Source organism: Phoenix dactylifera, chromosome 8 (assembly GCF_009389715.1).
Source record: "Phoenix dactylifera cultivar Barhee BC4 chromosome 8, palm_55x_up_171113_PBpolish2nd_filt_p, whole genome shotgun sequence".
NCBI classification, from domain to species: Eukaryota; Viridiplantae; Streptophyta; class Magnoliopsida; order Arecales; family Arecaceae; genus Phoenix; species Phoenix dactylifera.
Window position 1 is genome coordinate 17,647,887 of NC_052399.1, and position 21,078 is coordinate 17,668,964.

The 21,078-nt window shown below is 39.3% G+C and overlaps 1 protein-coding gene across 3 annotated transcripts in view; it reads right to left on the reverse strand.

Annotated features, from left to right (window-relative positions):
- Positions 1-1,834: 1,834 nt before the first annotated feature.
- LOC103710882 overlaps positions 1,835-21,078 on the reverse strand; it is a 30,535-nt gene continuing 11,291 nt past the window's right edge. For 2 of the 3 annotated variants that reach the window (XM_008796800.4, XM_017843753.3), the window contains exons 6-16: positions 18,127-18,178; positions 13,188-13,253; positions 12,476-12,543; positions 12,353-12,401; positions 12,151-12,235; positions 11,911-12,012; positions 7,477-7,528; positions 5,514-5,565; positions 5,324-5,440; positions 4,323-5,234; positions 1,835-2,895 (exon numbers count right to left, since the gene is read on the reverse strand). In XM_008796800.4, the coding sequence (XP_008795022.1) occupies positions 2,152-2,895; positions 4,323-5,234; positions 5,324-5,440; positions 5,514-5,565; positions 7,477-7,528; positions 11,911-12,012; positions 12,151-12,235; positions 12,353-12,401; positions 12,476-12,543; positions 13,188-13,253; positions 18,127-18,178 (2,299 nt within the window). In that variant the 3' untranslated portion in view covers positions 1,835-2,151. The remainder of the gene's footprint in view (positions 2,896-4,322; positions 5,235-5,323; positions 5,441-5,513; positions 5,566-7,476; positions 7,529-11,910; positions 12,013-12,150; positions 12,236-12,352; positions 12,402-12,475; positions 12,544-13,187; positions 13,254-18,126; positions 18,179-21,078) is intronic. The other variant, XM_008796802.4, reaches the window with a different exon arrangement.

A 21,078-nucleotide genomic window follows, 5' to 3' on the forward strand; every position in this document is an offset into this window, starting at 1 on the left:
GAACCATGAGATGTTTGGTCCATTAAAAGCATCGACACACCTTGCCTTCTTATGCACCTCGATGCACGATTGCTAGCTTGGCATTGCAATGAATAGTGTTTTTTTGTTGTTGTTGTTGCTGCTGCTGTTCTTTTGGTTACAGAGAGCGTGAATAGACTACAGATGAAGAAATGAAACACTTCAGCATCTGCTCGAAGAAGATAAGCTAGAAGAGGAGGGAATCCGTCACCCCAAAACGATTCCCGTCGCCACCGTTCCCTTCCCCTCGACCTTGCCCCTGCTGTCCTTTCCTCTTCCGCCCTCACTTGTGTGGTGCACATCCCCCTTGCTCCCATGTTCTTGGGCACTCGGCATTTCATAGAACAATTGTTAGTCCCTGACCATGGAGCTGCTGTGCGAGCTCTGCATCCACTCTACCAATGCCCTCTCCTACCGCCACCTCCGCACCCTCATCTGCGACCGCTGCCTCTCCTAGCCCATCGCCATCCGCTGCCTTGATGACCGCCTATCCCTCTACCAGGATTGTGACCAGGGTGGCCTCGGCCACCGCCATTGATGCCACCCCGTGAACTGCTACTCTGGATGCCCGAGCTCTCCTGGACGTGGTCCTCCATACTATTACTAGACCTCCAGCCATTAAGTTGTCAGGCTGGCGGGCCCGAAATGGTCATGATCGAAGAGCACCTGCTGGGAGCCTAGGGAGGACTCAAGCTCGATTGGCTTCTTGATGGTCCGGATGTTAGGTGGCTTGGAGCCTTGCGAGCAAGGTCTGCCGTATCGGTATTGGTCGGCATACCGGTGGCGGCCCGAACTGATAAGAACCGGTTCCGTACCGGTCCGAACCGGTTTCGTACTGGTTCTCTAGCAATAAACCAGCCGGTACCGGCCGGTACGGACCGGTACGGCAGACCATGCTTGCGAGCGCTAAGTTCGGCTCTGGAAGAGTTCATGAAATGAACATGCGCATGCCGTTGGGTTGCCTGGATGACCTATTCTTGCGCCTTCTTCATATTTTCTTGCTCTTTTTCAATCGCCTGAAATTCCAAGGCATGCTATAGGTGAGATGTTCAATCTCATAGGTGGGTTTCTCTTCTGGAGAAGAATTAAAAACGGGGAAGAATGCTCCAGCGAATGTTCATTTTGCGTTCACATTTTCAGAAACAGGTCACGTTTATTATTATTTTTTTCACACAAATGGTCGAACTCTTTTGGACCGTTATGATCATGCTATGCGACATACAACATCAACTTATACGTGCATCCATTGGTAGTATGTGTGCATCGAGTAAAAAGTAATATTGATTTAAGGATATTGATATAATGGTCCCTAAAGAGAGATGATGGTCCATTGAAGTCCTGGTGGATTACTTTCATAGAACAAATATCCCAAACAATCAACCGCCCTGAAAATTGCACCCGAGAAAATTCAAGATCTCTGCTCAATCTCAAAAAAAAAAAAAAAATGAAGTCCTTTGCTTTGATGCCTGTTTATCAAGAATGTTTGGGGTTAATTTGAGTTATCAATTTTCTCCGACTTCATTAATTTCTCAAGCAGAGATATTTTTTTTTTATAATCTCGAGAAGGGTTTTAATACATGCTCCAGTTGCTCATGCAACTAATTTCTGAATCATCATCCAGTTAAATCTTAACAGAAATATCAATACGGACACCGAACAGATGCATACTGCTGGACATGTTAATTACGAGAGACCGATGGTAGCAAGTGTTGATAATTTTCACCAAACTTTCCCATGAATAGTCCCAGAAAGTTATCCATCCCTCCAAATACATGCTGTTACCTCCAATCAACCATGTGAAAGCAATTATGACAAATAAAGGGAAAAAAAACATTTTCCAAAGAAGAAAAAAATATGATCTCAAGGGAATTGAAGTTCAAATATGGATGGGTCACAGCAATGTCCTCTCCTCTAACATGTAAGATGCTCATCCTGTGACAGGTGTACATGAATTCACCCTGATGTTAATGTACAACCTTCCTAAATAATTCAACTAATCTAATCACCTAAAATACTCTGGAGCACCCGATTTCAAACAAAAACTAAACAATATGTACACAATTTGCTACCTCATTACAGTTAACTGTTCCATGCACGATCATTAACAATCAAGTTTCAAAGGTCTCATGGTTCTTATGTGCTCGAACCTCCTGGTTGATTGCCCTCCCCTTGCCTCAAGTTAGCCTGCTGGGTTAAGGGTCCACGGGCATTGATGCTATTAGCAAGGAACACTGATAGGTGATCAGATATAGAGATAGGAACTGTGGTAACAGGTGGTCGGACTTGCAATGACTGCGGTGGAGGAACCAAGTATTGGCTCAGTGCAGCAGAGTACGCACTACCTGTTAGGCTTCCTCTCATCCTTCCTGTAGGCCGCCAATTCTGCTCAAACGGCAGCTCTGGCAAGCCATCAGATCTTGATAATGAAAGTGCAGGACCCCTGTCAGCAGTTGCTGGGGTAGATGGTGCTGTTCTGGGTATTTGTGGATGAACTGCCGCTGTTCCCGCTTGCAGCCTCACCGCTTGTGCTGCATGTTGGGCAGCCAATATATTACGAATACTTCCAGAGCTTCCTGCTGCTTGACCAACAGCATTTTGTGATGCTTGTTGAACCTGCATTGGAGGGATGAGAGAAAACTGTGGAATATTTCCAGATTGGCATGTTATTTGGTGTGTCCTCTGATTAAGTATCTGATGGGGATTTTGGAGTTCTGACACAGGATGCAATGTAGCTCTATAAGCACCCGCTCCTCTCTGTTGGTCACCTGGAGCTCTTGTGCTGATGACGTATGGTGCTCGAAGGCCAACCACCTGGTGCATTGCTGGGTTCAGAGTGTATTGGTGGTCCTGGCGATCACGGTTCTGTGTATGCAGTAACTGAATGGGGTTAACCCAGTAAGGGAATCACAAATAAAAAGTGGAATGTTAGATAAACTTATCAAAGTAAGCACATCTAAATCAAACAAAACTCAAAAATGATAAAAGCTACAGGAATATCACCCATGAGACAACAATATTTAGTTTCAGAATTGGTAGGCCAAACTCTATACAAATAACTCCAATATAATGGTCATAAATATTCAGTTTCTAAAACTGACGGTTCATTGTGGACCTGAAGATGTTGAATAATTGCAAAGCATGCATGAAGAGTCTTGCTTCAGTTCTGCTTGTAGTTATGGTGAATGCAGATGCAGCTGATAGTAATTTTACTGGAAGTGATACATAGGTGAAAAATTCAATGATACAGAAGATTTTTTAAATTCAAATATACTTCATAGAAATTGAAATTGGAATGTCCAGATGGATATAATATGCCAGTGAAAGTCTATCACAAATTTTGCAAAAATCACGATGCCAGGGGTCTTAACCAGTAGCACTCCACAGAACCACTAAACTCATGGCTAATCAAGGAGAATTACTAAGTGATCCCATGTGGTTAATAAGAATGTGGCAGTTGAGTTTTATCATTCAAGTGTTCAATTCATTAGCGACATGTAATTTAGTTATGTGGCAATTTGTACCCTCTGATTTCTAAAGAGGTAATCTAAGATGACACATGATGTATAAAAACCAAAATCACCATCCAGATGCAGGATATCCCAACGTAGATGCAATCAAGTACAGATCTCATTAGATAGAAATAGTTTTGCAACAATCAAGCCACACTATAAAGAGATATCAAGCCGTTGGAAGGCATCATTTTTGGGGTTACTGAATGGTTAGAGTCTAATGATGTTCGTGGGTTTCAGCTATCGAGCTTTGCACTCATGATTGGTAACATCTGTATCCAGGCCTTCTAGTGGTAGCCCAGACCATAACAGCAATATGTTCATTTGACCATAAGTTGTGATGCCTAGTTACACAAGCATTAAGGGTAACAACAATTGACAAGGCCACCTGAAGACCATTTTGTCTGCTCTTCTCCTTGTGCTCCTCTCCTATCTTCTCCATTCTTTTAATTATAAATTTCCTTTCACATAATCTTTATATTTCTCCTATGACATACCTTTTTTCGCTAATCTATTTGAGGATGATATACCAGATACAGTCCATGTTGCATGTCACTTATAATCTTTGTTTAGAGCCTATAAAGCTTTTAAGCCTGATTCTAGCACCATAGGTCTATAACCTTAAGATCTCAGAGTCTTCCCAGAATAACCATCAAGTGATTCGAAATTTTGATAATGAAGCAAAATTATGAGGGAAACAAATAAACTGATATGACTCAAGTAACTTAAATATCCGGTAACATCAGATTATGTCGTCTTCAATATTGGTTGCTTTTAATTCAAGAGTAGAAATACCTGTGCCGCTGTATGGAGATGCAACGATGAGGAAACTGCATCAGAAGTGCTTGAAAGTTGCTCAATTTCCATGTCACCACTTACTGCCCCAAACCCATCTGAAGCAGATGTTAGTGGAGGATTTGTCTGATAAGTAGCAGATGCAGGACTGTTGGGGATGACAGATGTGGAACTGAGTATATTTGTCCACATCCTGCGAGATGCATTGGGTGTCTGTGTCTGCACTGGAAGGGCCTGAACAGCTATAGGGTTCCTGCTGATATGTCTAGGCAATGAGGGCCTTGCAATTTCATTGTTGATAATTGAACCTCCAAAATGTGACTGTTGTAATTGCATAAGCTGCCTTAATTGTGTTGCATGATGAAATGATAATGTTGGTTGAGAAAGTTCATGATTGGTCGTGGCATCCCGGTTAAGTGCTGGTGAAACAGCATCTGTAATAACAGGATTCAGTATAATATCAGGCACAAGAGACTCCAAGGTTCCAGATGCATGAGCATTTGATCCATTTGTGGGGGCTAACAACACATTTGAGTAAGTAGTTAATGGCAAATTCCTGGACCAAATACCATCCACATGATGCGCAGCTACTTGAGTGGTCCCAGAAGTACTGGCAACTGGCAGTTCAGAATGAAATTCAGAGCCAGAAAAACCTTGAATATGCTCGAAAGGTTTCCTATCTTCAAATTCACAGGTACCATTTTGACTCATTTCACTTTGGTCATCGTCTTCCATTGTCAGGTCCACAACAGTGACTGTGTTGATATCACTCTCGATGCTACCATCCTGCTGTCCCTCAAGTCTCCCATCATGCAGTTCATCTGTAGTTCCATTATGTTTGACGACCGCCTTCCAAGATTCATCAGCAAAGATAACAACATCGGAAACACCCTCTCCTGCCTCTTTCAATATCTGAAAAAGAGGAAAAAGAAAGAAAACATCATGCACTATGGTGGGAAAGTGAAATCACCCCATAGTCAATGGATAGTTGAAGTACTTACCTTAACCATATTTTGATCAATACGCAAGTCAATATAGCTAGCAGGCGTGTTACAACATGGACAGCGCCAGGATGGCTTCCGTGAGTTCACTTCCATGAAATTGTCATAATCAAAACACTATGGAAAATCCTCAGAGTCAATGAACAGCTTTATCCATTTCCATAAAGCAAACAAGCAAAATGAAATTTACCTGATGGTGTTTGCAGAGATGTCCTTTGACAGGAGTTTTTATGCGCTTAAAGCTGCACATATTAGGACAGAAAATAAGGTATTGGCTGATAGTACATAATAACACACTGAATAACTATGAATGATGCATTAGATGCACCTGTATTAATGTCAGGTAGATTGATTTTTCATTTCATTTGGCTAATCAAAGGAGAATATTGAAATCATAGAGACAAAATAATCAGTACGCAAAAGCTATCTGTGCACATGATGCCTCTCCATTCTCCATAGTAAATGGGTCAAAAAAGTCACGCACACACCTAATGCCTGAAATGAATGATATGAAGGCATTTGTTGTCAAATCCAAATATTGGACTCTGTTAGCCCTCATAAATCATCAAGCCTTTGAACAAAGGAAGCAAAGGGCTGGACCAGGACTAGAAGTTGATGAAGGGAAAGATGTTTATTTTGTTGTTCAAAGTGGCATGACTGACATAAATATGAGTACCATTTGGCAACAGCAAATGATCAGATCAATGAGAAAATGCACAGAATATCATCTAACTAGATAAATCCAGAAGCATGGGAGCACAAACATATCTATCATTGGGCCATAAGACAAATATACATGTGTATTGACTTGGTCGCTAACATGGAGAGAAAATCTTGCAACAAAGGAAAAAACAAAATATCAAGCAAAATTAACCATCTCATACAATATATATGCATGCATCCCCACATAATGGGTCCTCATGAAAGAAGGGAAAAGAAAGATTTCTACTCTCTCTCAAGAAACCAGAATCTCCAAATCCCAACCTACAAACCCAAGAAACGAAAGAAACAAAAGGATGAACTCCTCAAGAAATCTGCAATTTTGGGTCCCAACCCATGAAACCCACAAAATTGGCTTCTCTAGGAAATTCAGGCTCTTGGATCTCAACTTGCAAATCCTATTTCAATGGACCATTTCTTCTCTCTTTAATCCAATCCATCTATATTTCCTCTCACATATGTCACACATGCCAAGATCTGGGAGAACACAAGTATAGGCCACCTAAAATAGAAAAAACATATAGGTAACTAATAAACTGACAAACCTTCAGCATTATATGTCTTCCAGATTTTAGTGGTTCTTATCAGTTTCAGTTCTTGCATAACTCATAACATAGGCATTTCTACTTCACCCAAAAATTGGTCCCATTTGACATTTTCATGCTATTTCATCGATGTTTTTATGGTAAAGAGAGGTCATGAAAGCCATGCTGATAGGGATTCTTTTCTCCATAATCTTTAAGTTACATCTTCAATTCCTCTAATACTCCTACTAATCTTTAAATCTCTAATTAAATGCTCACCCTCCTCAGTCTCATCAACTAAGACTTGTGAAAGTGGAGATATCTAGAGGCTCATATTTAGCCTTTGGCGAAAGTCCTTTGTCACTATGGCTTCCCGTGCTCAAATATAAGGACAATAAACAATAACAATTGATTCCACCTACATGTATCTAATGTGATAGAAAACTTACTTGATATGCCTTGTTTACCATGGACTGCTATTATTCCTTCCATAGTTTTTCCAAAATGTAGATAAAAACTTACTTGAACAGTAAGTAGGCACACGGTAAATCAAATTAAATCAAAAGGAACCTTAGCTTGAGAAGCTGCACAGCTGCAGGATTCCCAGCAATACAACAGGGAAGTACAATAAGCAATACAACATATGGAAGTACAGGAGTTGCATTTGGATGGAGTACAAGGGCTTGGCAGACGACTTGAAACCTTGGTTTAATGTGATATTTGTGAACATATAAGCATATGAAAAATGGCAAGTTATTTATCGCAGGAATAATAGGAAGTCCTATAATATATAAAGATATGTGTAGTGTGTGTACATGTGTGTGTGTGTGAGAGAGAGAGAGAGAGAGAGAAAGAGAGACTAAATAGACACATGATAGTGAAAAATGCTTCAAGAATGTTCTAAAATACCTTATTGGACAATTCAGCGATATTCTTGATGGCCCCTCAATGATCTCAGAATCTAACATCAAATTCATGAAAATGTGTTCGTATTAGCAATGCATCTTAAAATTCAATATAATCCTTGAACACAATCAACTGTAAAACAAAGATGAAGTCTAGCCATTTAACATTGCATGATTTGATTTCCAGCATACTCTATGCCAAAAAAATGTAATTTATTGGTAACTCAATGCTTCTTTAACATGTCTAATTGGCTACTAGCCTGGAAGGTATTTCAATAAACATAAGCAATTTAATAAATTCCAAAATAAAAGCGAGTTGATAAATTTCAAAAAAAAGAGTATGGAAGACCATGATAGATAGTGAGCAATGATGCCTTTTTATATATGGATTAACATTAAATCCTTTTTCTTTTCCTAAACTTGTTTCTTCATAAGTTGACATAGGTTATGCCAAACCCTTCTTCAAGCACCATTTTTTTGCTTTCACAAGGAAAGTTAACCATCAAGAAAACTTCTTGTTTTTACAGTTCCCAGAGTAAGCATACAATGATAGTGTCACAGAGATGTTTTTATAAAATTTTAAAAAAACAACAGCTAACTGATATTTCCACTAACAACATTAATGATATGGAGTAAGAATAATTTGAGGTGAAACAAACAACTAGTTGTTACTATGTGTACCCACCAGGTGCATTAAAACTGAGAATGTTAAGGAATTGAAAACAAGCTAGATATGTTAAACAAGTGAGTACCCTAAGGTTTACTCTGAAAGTTAGGCAGGAAAATGGTTGGACATTAATATATTTTATTTTGGAGGTCCACTAATAGAGGATATACTGATGGAGAACTAAGATTACATGATAAGATTAAAGACAACTTGGAGTGTAACTCAAACTTCAAGAATGGAATAACAGTTAAAAGCAGCATACCCAAGCAACTTCAATATAGAAGGAATGTAAACTGCATGCATAATGTTCCCTCAATAAAACATATGGTGAACAATAAGAATGTCAAAAGGCCAGACATGAGTCAGGCATATCCGAAAATTTTAGTAGGCCTGACTCGATACCCTGTACCAAAACAAAATATAAAAGGTCCAGAGGCAGCCCTATTTACGTCCCTACTAAAGAACTATTCGACTTGCAAACAAATTAAGTGTCTCTATAATGGTCATAATCAGTTGTCAACAACCTAAACCATTCAGGATGAATTCATCAGCTAACATTTCCTAAATTTGCTCCAGATTTTTTTCAAAATTCTACCTTTTTGAAAGTCTCCTTGGCATCTCAAATCAAATTCTGCATCCATGGAAAATATTGTATAACCAAGTTTTAGCAGAGATGCACTTCTACAGAGATGTTCACTTGTATGTTTAACAGTGTATAATTGATGACATACAAGGAACAAAATTGCAGAAGATCTGATCAGCAAACACCAGAGGCTCGGTATCTCGTATCCTTGGTTCCATCTGTAGCACCTCAAGTAATGTCAAGTAACAGAAGGCACTGGAATCCACATCAACCCCACAAGTTGAGCCAAATGTCTTTGATTAGATTAGTATTCTGTCCATATGTTGGACAAGTAGCACAAGCTCTAGTATAGCCCTCACGTGGTTGTTTTAGTTTCTTCTATTTATTTCCATTTCTCGCTCCACTTTTTTAAGCAAAAGTGGAATTGCATTGCTTTTGCTTCCTTTAACATATTTTCAAGATAGAAACAAAATAAGGAGAGGATGACACCATAACACCAAAGCCCAAAAAACTGTAAAGTGTAAACCATAAGTTCCTAAAATAATTGGAGTATACAGTAGCCTTGTACTGCTTCTTGGTCTGCCCACAATAACATTTCTTACAAACTTCAATGTTGCTAGCACGAACTTGGTAAATGAGTCTTCAAGTATGTAGGTTAGTAGAAAGTGAAAACTATTCAAAATTGAAACAGGTTACCAGGTGGTTAGGACTTACAGCTGCATACAAACAGCATGCCCCCATCGTTATCTTAAAAACGTAGAACTAGTACGTTGATCGTTTCCCACTATTGATTGACTTGTTCTCGCTTAACCTGGGTTAGTTGAGGCCACCAAATAGCTACAAGAGCAGAAGGTCTCAGCTGACAGCTCATCACTACAGAGTGTGATGGTTGATGGGCTTCTTTTGCATAATAGCATTGCGCTCAAAATGACACCCAATCCTCAACCATTTCCAGTGACAAATGTCAAAAATATGAAGTGCTTGAAGATCTTTATGAAGAACGATTTTTTCTTCTGCTTTTGATGCTATGTAACATAAAACACAATATGTACCACTGTTTTAACTACCAGAATATGCATGGCATAGTGTACCATACTGGGAGGGAACCAATACCTGTTATGCCCCCCAAAAACCAAGTGCACCAAAAGATATACCGTACAGTTGAGTGCCAATACTTGTGCCGAAACTGGGTATAAAACCTTGATATGAACTAATAGTCAATTACATCCACCCAGCCACCCACATACCCATAATGCACATATATGCAACTCAATTTTTTTCCATGGTCTGGGTGTTGATGAACCTAGTTTCTTCTTCAGAAATACTGGGCCTAGACATGTTTGAAATGTCTAGGTTCCAAATGATCCTACATTATCTGTTAAAGGAGGAGGTATTAATGAAAATAGGGTTAGGATATTATTTAGATCTATTGCACTGGAGAAGCAATAGAGTCAGAAACTCCATTAATGATTAAGCACTTGAATCAACCATAACATATATGGTTGACATGAAAAACAGTCTCAGGCCATGACTCAACAGCTCCATAGCATTCCTGTTTCAAGTTACAATGGATGAATATCTCTTTAGAAGACAAAGAAGACCCCCTTTAAAAAAGGTAGGCTCCTTCATGCTAGGACATCACACTCTAGAATCTACACAACAATAAAAAATGGCATTTAAAGTTTATAAAAGAGTTTTTTACCCCCACTCCAGAAATTCTTTGGAAATTCTCTTGTTCTAGAACAACAACATAGCCAACGCAGTGAAAAAGCCTGTATATCATCAATTTACAGTTATCTTACTTCTAAATCATCAACTTCCTAATATATTTGAGAATCCAGAAAAAAATGTTTGACTCTTACTGTAACTCTAGAATTCTATTATCTATCTGAAGAATGCACTACCATAATCACACACATTACCACCAAGCCTTATCACATCTAATTTAAGTTCTTTAATCACTCTTTATGATTCACCTGGTGAAAGCATAAACTTGTGCTCATATCCTTTCTCCAACAAGGTCAATATTTTATTATCAATTTATCACCATAAGGCGATGACCTCATAGTCCATTGATCCCAATTATACCTTTGAACTTTTTTAATACTCTAGTTCAGTGCTAACCCCGGTTCTTATCTCATCTTAGACTAATACAGCAGCTGTAATCATCAGATACACCAGAGGACCTCCTATATCTCAGCAATATCCATGAAAAGAACAGATAAGCTGTTATTGGGTTTTCTTGACATATTTCAGTGTTAACGAAGAAAAAATGTTAACTGGGACAAGATGCTACCAGTACTACCTCACACTTGCAATTGCACTTCTATACAAGTATTTCCTTTTTCTACAATTACATGAAACGCAAACAAGAATTATAACCCATACTCATTCAAATGAGAGCCAAATTTTATTGACCATCTATCATATTGCTTTCTCCTTTTGAAACATGGCGATTTTACTCTCCTCATCTCTAATAATGTTTTCTTCGAGGAACAGAATTAATTAATTCAAACCTTCACAACTACAAACTTCTGGGCTATAATTTCACCATGGAGTTTGGTGAGGAAGACTAACACAATCAAACGAGCCAGTAAGGCATACCATGAAAAGACCTTCTATGAGGTTAGAATTGAGACTACGATCAAAAAACGATATAAAAATAAACGACAAAACTGAAAATCTATGTAACCTACTGCTTCATATCATGCACAATGTTGCTACAGTTGTTGGACCTCTTATTGGCTCTAACTCAGTTTGGTACAACATATGATCATCTTTTGGTAAGAGAAGCGGCAAAGCCTGATAGCTTTCAGAATCAATACTATTTATATCAAATCATGGGCAGATATTATTCTAGACTTCCAGCAAATAATTAATGACAAAAATGAAAAAGAAGTGGAGCAATTTCCAAGGAGGACATAAAACTAGCGAATATGGTGGGCAAAAGTAAGCACTGAGTTGTTTAGAGAATAGGATATTTACAAGTTACAACTGCTTTAGATGTCTGGAAATGTTTGAGATTTATATGTCTCATGTGATTGACTAGACCAATAATCCAAGCAAAATAGAAAATAATACATGTCATACCAAAGGTGCCAGCCCTAGGGGAAAAAGAATCCATTTCAAATTGGCAGTCTCGTCAATAAAACAAATGCAAAATACTGACCAAGGTTGGTCTTGCTTACCTGAAACAAGTTCTGCAGCCACAGGTTGGACATAATCTTGGAGTACTGGGGCATCAAGGTAAGCTATCTTGCTCATAAAGGCTATCACTATGACATAGTTACCTGTTATTTGAGTTAGACAGGGAATTGATTACAAGCAGATCAAGTAAAGGTGCACTGTGCACTCATTTTTTTTTTTTTGTAAAACAAGTCGCACTCAATTTTGAAACCTTTTGTGCATGTGCATATGCATGTGCATACCATTAAAAAATCCAACTGCCTGGATAATATTTGTCCCATATTTGAGCATTTTAGTAATATCGGTCGGAAACTGAGGTCCAGTATCCTGATGAATTAGAAAAACATATATTTAGTATGTTTATGTTGCACCACTCAGAAGACCAAAAAAGAAAGAGTGGCTTGAAAAGCAGCCATAAAAATCAGTCATTGAAAGCCCACAAACCATTGATATATTTGTTCTTCTATCAACGCCTCTTCCATTCACCAAAAAGCTGCAAAAAGGGGGGGTTTAAACTTTAACAAAGATCAAACTTGCTGTACTGGAAGAGGAGAAAAGAAGATGTACCTCACATGTGGTGGGTTTATAATACAAGACGATGTCTCTAAATTATCTGTTCGAACAACAAATAGCCTCTGCAAGAATGTGAAGTTAAACTCAATAGACAACCAACATTTGGATTGCTTGAATTTAAAGATAAAGAAGCAAAACATGTTTTTCATTATTAGGTGGCGCACACGACAGCATTCATCAAGCTGGGCACATGGGCTCATCCCACCTGCTCTGTTTTGAGAGACAATATGTGCTACATGCAGCGCAATGCATATGTACTATTAGTGCTATCAAGCATGGACGGAAAACATAGAAAATGAATATGGAAGCAAAAAAATAGCAGTTTACTCATTACTAAATTATATGTGCATTCTCAAAAGAAATCACATCAAATAATTAATCGAAAAAGAACCCAGCCAAGATATCAAAGATGTGAGCAAAGAAAAGATACCTCACTCCAAATACTAAATAAATAAGGATATCAACCAAATGAGCCTAGACAAATAAGAAAACAACAGTTCTCTTCCAGTAGGGCTGCCTCAACTAGCACAAAGAGATTACAATAATGCACCATGCAGCAATTACAAAAACTGTATCTGGCAGTTGACCTCGGATTTGTTTTCAAAATGGATCAACTCTATCGTATCCAAGATAAATTAGATGAGTCAATAGATCATTGCTTATCAAAAAAAGTAAACTACACAACATGTATCAAGAAAATGCTTACAATCTTCTCATCTGCAGGAATATTCCTTCCGATTTGGAAATCAGCCATTAGAACATGGTATCCATGCTACAAAATAGATGAGCGAAAAAATTAAAACTTGCCTGAAGAATCAAGTCCTTTCAAAAAACTTCCAACAGCATCATAAAGCAGAATCCGAATTAACTTAGCAATGTACATAGATGTTAAAATAAATAAAGTATCAATTTCCGCAATCTCGGTATCGGATACCGTATCAATATCTTATCGGTTCAGTTCAGCACGGTACATCTCTGTACCGAAATAGCTTTCTAATCATTTTTCTCAATTTTTCTCTTAGTACGCCTCAGTACAGACCGGTATAAACCTCAGTACGCCTCGATATGGGTGGTACGAAGCTTGTACCAACTTGAAGGTATGTTTCATACCGATTTTCTCCCAGTACAATACGGTACCGTACGCTCCGTACCGGGCAGTACGGCAAGCCTTGCTAAGTATTAGTTTTGTGTCAAGCTACCAATGGTAAAGCAAGTAATTCAATGGCTAAGATGTAAATAGGTATTGAGTAGCAGCAACAATAAACCCTCTAGATTAACCAATTAGGGGAAATTAAGTAGCAGCAATGCACATAGATGCATAAAATGCACGAGTACATATATCTTTTTCTTCCTATAAGTAGTGTCCAAATGTATAAGAAAAAAACAACGTACAATAAAGCATATGGAAGTGCTGTCAGCATATCAAAATAAAGCAGAGTGCCAAGATTTACTAATAGATAAACAACACAAACCAGCAGTGCATAAGGGAATAAATGAAAAATGTATCATGTGTATAGAAAGAAAGGTCTGCAACGCATTAGACCCCTCACTTTCACGCTATAAAACTTACTGTTTTCATGTAAATGTAAGTTGATATTTGGAGAGCCTGCCCCTTCTCATATATAAGTAAATTTATGTATTATGCCAGATACATTGATGCTCAATTGACCATCCATCTCAGCATCTCATCAATATGTTCTCTCATATCTAGGATGACTTCATGGCTTGGGTCGATACCTAATTTGGATAATAGATGAAGGTTTATGAGACGATTAAAATATATTTCAAAATACATGCTATGTTCCCTCCAAGAAATGTCAGGATGGATTTGCTTAAAAATGGCATCACTACATTCTTGAGATTGATTGTGCTCTTCTTATATTTGCTTCAATGCCTTGAATTTGCACATCTTGCATTCTATCATATAGTAACCTCTAATTCCTAGTTGCAACCACGCAACTTGAGAAATGCAGTTAAGCTGGCATGTTGTCTTCTATAAAAGACTACATTCATCATGATTTGATTTCTTTGCCAACTTGTTTATTGGCAGATTCTTTCCTTTTCACATCATTTACTTGCAAGTAGATATTTCGTCATCAGTCCCTCTTTCAGTAGCCTATCCTTCTTTTGTGACAGCACTTTATGCTCATGAATTCCTTCCTCTCACTCATGGTATGCCATACCGGCCTGAACCAAGCGATACGGGGCGTACCGTACCATACCAGTTCGGTACCGATATCCGGTACAGATGGGTGGCGTACACCAAAAAAATTCCATACCATATTGTACCGACGATGTGCTAGTGTGGCACCGGTACAAGATCCGATACCAAAACAGCGAACCTTGCTCTCACTCTTAGTTATACTCGAAAACTCTCTTATAATTCAAGTTTATACTCATAAAGCCTCATCCTACATGGCACTGAAAAAGTAGCTGCCGGTGACGAACTTTATTAATGCGTCAAGTAGTATTGCAGTTAGTTTGTTATAGAGTTCAACCCTTTACGGTGCTTTCAAGGTTACCTTGACACCCTAAAAGTACATAATGGAACAAAAGTACACAATATACCTTGTTGATTGATTGCATTTATTTTATCAATCAATGGACTACAAGCTATCCAAGGGAGCCACTTTTGTAGGTTTCTCCTATCTTCATTAATCCACCCAAGGTCCGCCGTACCGGTACCGGTCGGCGTACCGGTGGCGGCCGGACCGGTACGGTACCGGTCCGGTCCGGTACGTACCAGCCGGTATCGGTACAGTACCGGCCGGTATCGCGAGCCAAAAACCACAGCGCCTCGTGCTGTGGTTCATATAAAAAAAAAAAATCGTACCGGTGCGAACCGGCCGGTTCGCACCGGTATGAGGCCGGTACCGAGCGGTACCGGCTCGGTACCGGCCGGTACGGGCTCCGTACCGGCCGGTACGCACAAGAAAACCGGAGATACCGGTTTTCTTGTGGTTCCGGTACCGGTCTAGGACCGGACCGGTACGTACCGGCCCGTACTGGCCGGTACGGCATTCCATGAATCCACCCATTGTCATCTTACCAATGACCTTGTCTACATAAGTATTACTTGCTTAGCATTGTGAACCATGTCTACATGCTTCATTCAAGTTCTTTTGAATGTTATACACTTATACTTCTCCAAGCCAATCTTCCGGGCTGTTAAATGGTCTAGAGACTGCAAGAGCAAAGCTTCTTTATGGGCTTTCACAAGTTCAGAACATGCTTTTGATCCAGGCAGAGCAAACCAACAATATGGTCAAGTACCTTACTATGGAGCAAACAACTTCCAAGACTGTACTCAAGGACCTTTCACATGACATAAGCATTGAGAATAAGGTTTGCCGTCTCGGTACCGGACTCCGTATTGGTGCCACACTAGCATAGTATCGGTACAGTACGTGATTCTTTTGGCGTACCGAGTGTCGGTTCCGAACCGGTACCGTCCGGTTCGGTACGATACGGCATACCATGATTGAGAATTCTTTACCTAAACATGCCCCTCATGATAAAAGATAAACTGTCAATGTTACATTATTCCCAAGTATGATGCATGTCCATATTGATTTTACTGATTTTTCCATCAGCATTGTGTTGGTCTTTCCCCTTTCCTCTTGACCACTTATAAAACTTTTGTTGCTGATTTTTGTTAAAAGAATGCCTATCCACTATCTTTTATACATTTGATTATTGTGTTTCCAACTCTCTCTTAAATATCAGAGGTATCAGTCTATTATATAAGCTTATAAAGGTGGCCAATTTTCTTGTAAATACAATTGTGCCGTCGATCTCATTTTCAATTAGAAAGAATCAAAATTAACCCACTTACACCAAACAGCCTGATAAACCAATACAACATCCTCTAATTAATGGAACAATTTGAATAATGTCCTCCACCCATAAATGCACGGCATACTTGGAAATACCAACCTCATTTCTCGAAATTGTTGCAAAGAATATCCCCAACCAGTAAATTGCACGTAGAAACAAAATGACCCTCCATATTTGAAAAAGAGTGACTCATTATGCAAATTTATGGAAGGATAAAATTGTTGCTTTTCTCATCTTTCAGCACATCTTGGAGGTGTTCTGTATCCAAAGCAGTGAGCTTGGATTCCTGAAGCCTCTCCATAAATTTCTTCAACTTCACCATGTGATTTCTTCAGCACCAACTAGACCATAGTACCAACAAAATGCAAGCCACATACAACACATGTATACATACACACACATCTCTCTGTGTGTGTAAAGGTCTGCTTGCAACCATACAATATGCATATACTGGCGCTCATCACAGAAAGTGTTTAGAAGCAAAACCTAGGAAAAATAAAAGAGTGCTATGACTTATGATGCTAAGCAATCACATGTAACCTTTCACATCCATGGCATAGTGATATTTGACCAGCAAATTTTAGCATGGGGGGTCCATTTGGTAGATGTTTTTAATGTTATCCCAAAACACCCCCTAGGTAACACAGTGCATGCCCCACTCTCTCTTATCCACCATCTAGTGCAACCACCCCCTTGCACCACCACAAATCCAAATGACTCGTGCAAGAAATGCACCCTCAAACATTAATCATTGCCCAAATGCTCTGCTCTACGATGCATTGCAGTTAATATACTTAGAACAGTTATAACTGTTGGCATCATTGTCCTCATCAATAGGCTCATGGTTTGCCTGTCAAGAATGTCTGAGCCCACACCTTCAACCTAACTAGCCCACACCTTTGGTTGACCCTGCTGATGGTGCATGTGTGGGAAATTTTGTAAATTGAGCTCAAGGTGACAATAAAAAGAGGATCTCATTTAAGACAGTAAAGAAAATGCACAAGTTGAAAATCTACCGAAATGAATTAAGAGGGTGATTGGTGTGAAAGAGGAGCAAGAGAACAGAGTAAAGGAAACTAAAGGTCTTCCAGGACTGTCAGGTATAAAATTCAAACCATGAGGAACTTCAGCTCGAAACCGCAAAATTGATAAGAGCGCATCAAATGCCAGCCAAATGGCATGGCAGCACAACACAGGAGACTGTTGCCAGTTTGCCACTTAGCATTCAGTAAGGATAGCAAAGTATGCTACTTATTCCACAAGTTACACAAGTCAAACCAGCTTTTAACCAACCAACTATGTCCCATAACATTTTTAAGTAAGAAAAATTCATCCATACTTAAGAATAATAGTAGGAATAGTAGGTGATTGGAAAATAATCTCAAACATTGTCGAGTTGGTACATGTCAAAGTTGACATCGTCGTTCAAATCAATAATGACCATCGCCTAAGATGTATTACCACTAAGACAATTTTTCTTATTCTTGCTCTACAACTAGTGGGTTTTGTGTAAAGCTATTTTTTGATCACCAACTCTGGCCGTTACCAAGACAGTTATGACTATCAAACATCATCAGCAAGTGACATAGGTATTAATTTGTTAAAAGGGCAAAATTTAGACAAACAGACATAAATATCAACCATATAATAAATATATATGGGTAGGTTAAGATTTGCTTCCAAAAAAAACATTAGGCTTATAATGGCAAATAAAACCAAGCATAAAAATCATGATGGTTTCGCACTATCACAAGATCAAGGTGTAGATATCTACTCGTTATAAATGAAAAATGATAACACCACCAGACCTTTGCTTCAAAAGAAACAACTGAACGAGAAAACTTCAAATGGGGATAATACCTGCAGATTGAAAAAGATGATATATAATGAATGCATCAGGTACAATAGAAAATTCTTTATTAAACTAAATATCCAATTATGCTGTAACCTCTTTACAGACTAAGCAATCATGTCAATAACTAAAAGGGACACTACTTACAAAAATATACACAAATAAACTAGAAATATTAGCATGATTAGTTTTATTTTTTGATGCATAATCAAAAAATAGTCATAATTATTAGAAACTTCTGCATTCAAAAATTTAGTCTCAATTTGACACAATTATCTGTAACAAAATTCTTGTGTATATGCTAATCTACAAATAGTAACCATATTAAATCCACAATCAGATATGGTCATACAGTAATAGCATAATGTAATATGATCAGAAATAATCAACTGAAGTAAAAAATGTGAAGAAATTTCAGCTAGACCCAGTACTATGAAGGCATTTACCAATTTTTCTATGGATTGTACCAATGAATCTGCAAAAACAATCCTCAGTTTGGTGCTTAAACATGAAAATACTTGCATCATGAGTTACAAACCTCAGTTATTGAGATTTCTCAAATTTATAGTGAATAATGTTCTCTCAATGCATGTAAGAGGGTGCATTATATAAAGGTGCATGTTTCTTATTAGTTTGGGACAAGGTCCGCCGTACCAACCGTACTGATGTACCAGTGGGCGTCGGTACCGAACTGGTACCACTGGTTTGGCTTGGTTCATACATCTAAAAGCCTCAAAAAAAAATTGAAACCGATATGGGCCGGTATAGTTCGCCGGTATGGGCTGGTACCGACCAGTACGAGCCTGTATCAGTTTTTAATACCGAACCGGACCGGTCAGAGCTGGTACCAGTTCGATATGGGCTGAACCGGCCAGTCCGTACTGGCCGGTTCAGCATTCCTTGGTTTGGAAATAATTTTCTGCCTAAATTCAGTCTATAATGTGTTAGCTATGTAAAGATGAACACTCTTGACTTGGCCAAATAAGTCCTGATAGTGCTCCTTACATATCTTAGCCGGATTTTCATTTCCATCTTTCCCCTAATGTTTAAAATCAATGAATAAGTAATGTTTATAAAAGCAAATTATATGTTCATTGAGACTACCCTTTTACACTTAGCAACTAGAGACAAAAGATTCAATAATTCCTAATGGCTTAAAACGAGGAGAAACTTAAATGTGCCTTCCTCTTAAAGTGTACAAAATGTATTAGAGGATATGACATCAGGTAAATGGGGTTAATATACATATAAAGTAGTGAAAAAATAGTTGTAACACGTAGGTTGTAACTTTGGCTAGACTGATTAAATATCTTCAAAGATTTAAGTAGAGTAAAAGAGTAGATCAATATGGGAATGTAGTAGATGAAGATGCCTCTTAGCTCTAATAATATTAAGTTTAGAAACATAAGTTAAAATAAAGACCACGCAGACTAAGCTTAATTCAACTTAATATGGGGTCTACTATAGAAAACGGTTTTAGTCGAGAAGGCTCAATAGATTGAACAGATTTTATGATCGGTTGTCAACCAGACAACAAGAGCTTGCACGACATAAGCTTGCCATGAAACCTTTATAGCCAATTGGCGGACAGGGAGGAGTGCCTAAGATGTACACATGTAATTTATTAAGTGCATGCAAGGCCATAAGCAATCTTCCAAAATCTTCCTAGCAAGGAAGGTCGAACTGACCTAAACCGGGCAATTCAGGCCGTGCCAAACCGAACCAGTCAAAAACTAGAATGGTTCAAGTGGTCGGATCGGTTCGGCCCTTTAAAGCCTCCCATGCCCCCCCCCCACCCCAATGCCCTACAAGGTCCTCTCCCTCCCTCACTCCCTCTCGTGTTGTCTTCGCTGCTTGGTTGCTTCCACTGGCATGGCGTACACCGTGAATAGGAGAGCCGGAGGGGGTGTGAAGTCAACCTTCCGCCAGATCTACTTTCACCTCAAGACAGAGTTGCTTGAGGATCCCGCCTTCAACTTCACTAATGCGGTTGTAGATGGCCTCGCCAACGAGGTAGACGCCAAAGGCAACAAGAGCGATGCCGAGGCTCGAGAGGGCGTGGCACATCTGGTTGTCGACCATTGAGTGCTTTCTCCGCACATCCCTATGTCAGAAGAACTCCCCCAACCTAGGAGGTCCTCTCTGTCCCTCCTAGAGTAGATCGATATGGGAATGTAGTCGATGAAGATGCCACTTAGCTCTAATAATATTAAGTTTAGGAACATAAGTTAAAATAAAGACCACGCAGACTAAGCTTAATTTAACTTAATATGGGGTCTACTATAGAAAACGGTTTTAGTTGAGAAGGCTCAATAGATTGAACAGATTTTATGATCGGTTGTCAACCAGACGACAAAAGCTTGCATGACATAAGTTTTCCATGAAACCTTTATAGCCAATTGGCGGACAGGGAGGAGTGCCTAAGTTGTACACATGTAATTTATTAAGTGCATGCAAGCCATAAGCAATCTTCTAAAACCTTCTTAGCAAGGAAGGTCGAACCGACCTGAACCGGATAGTTTGAGCCGTGCCAAGCCAAACCGGTCAAGAACTGGAATGGTTCAAGTGGTCGGATCGATTTGGCCCTTTAAAGCCTCCCATGCCCCCCCAATGCCCTACAAGGTCCTCTCCCTCTCTCCCTCCTATGTTGTCTTCGTGGCTTCGTTGCTTCCACTGGCATAGCGTACACCGTGTGCAGAAGGGCCGGAGGGGGTGTGAAGTCATCCTTCCGCCATATCTACTTTCACCTCAAAGCATAGTTGCTTGAGGATCCCGCCTTCAACTTCACTAATGCGGCTGTAGATGGCCTCGCCGACGCGATAGACGCCAAAGGCAACAAGAGCGATGTCGAGGCTCAAGAGGGCGTGGCACATCTGGTTGTCGACCATTGACTGCTTCCTCCACGCGT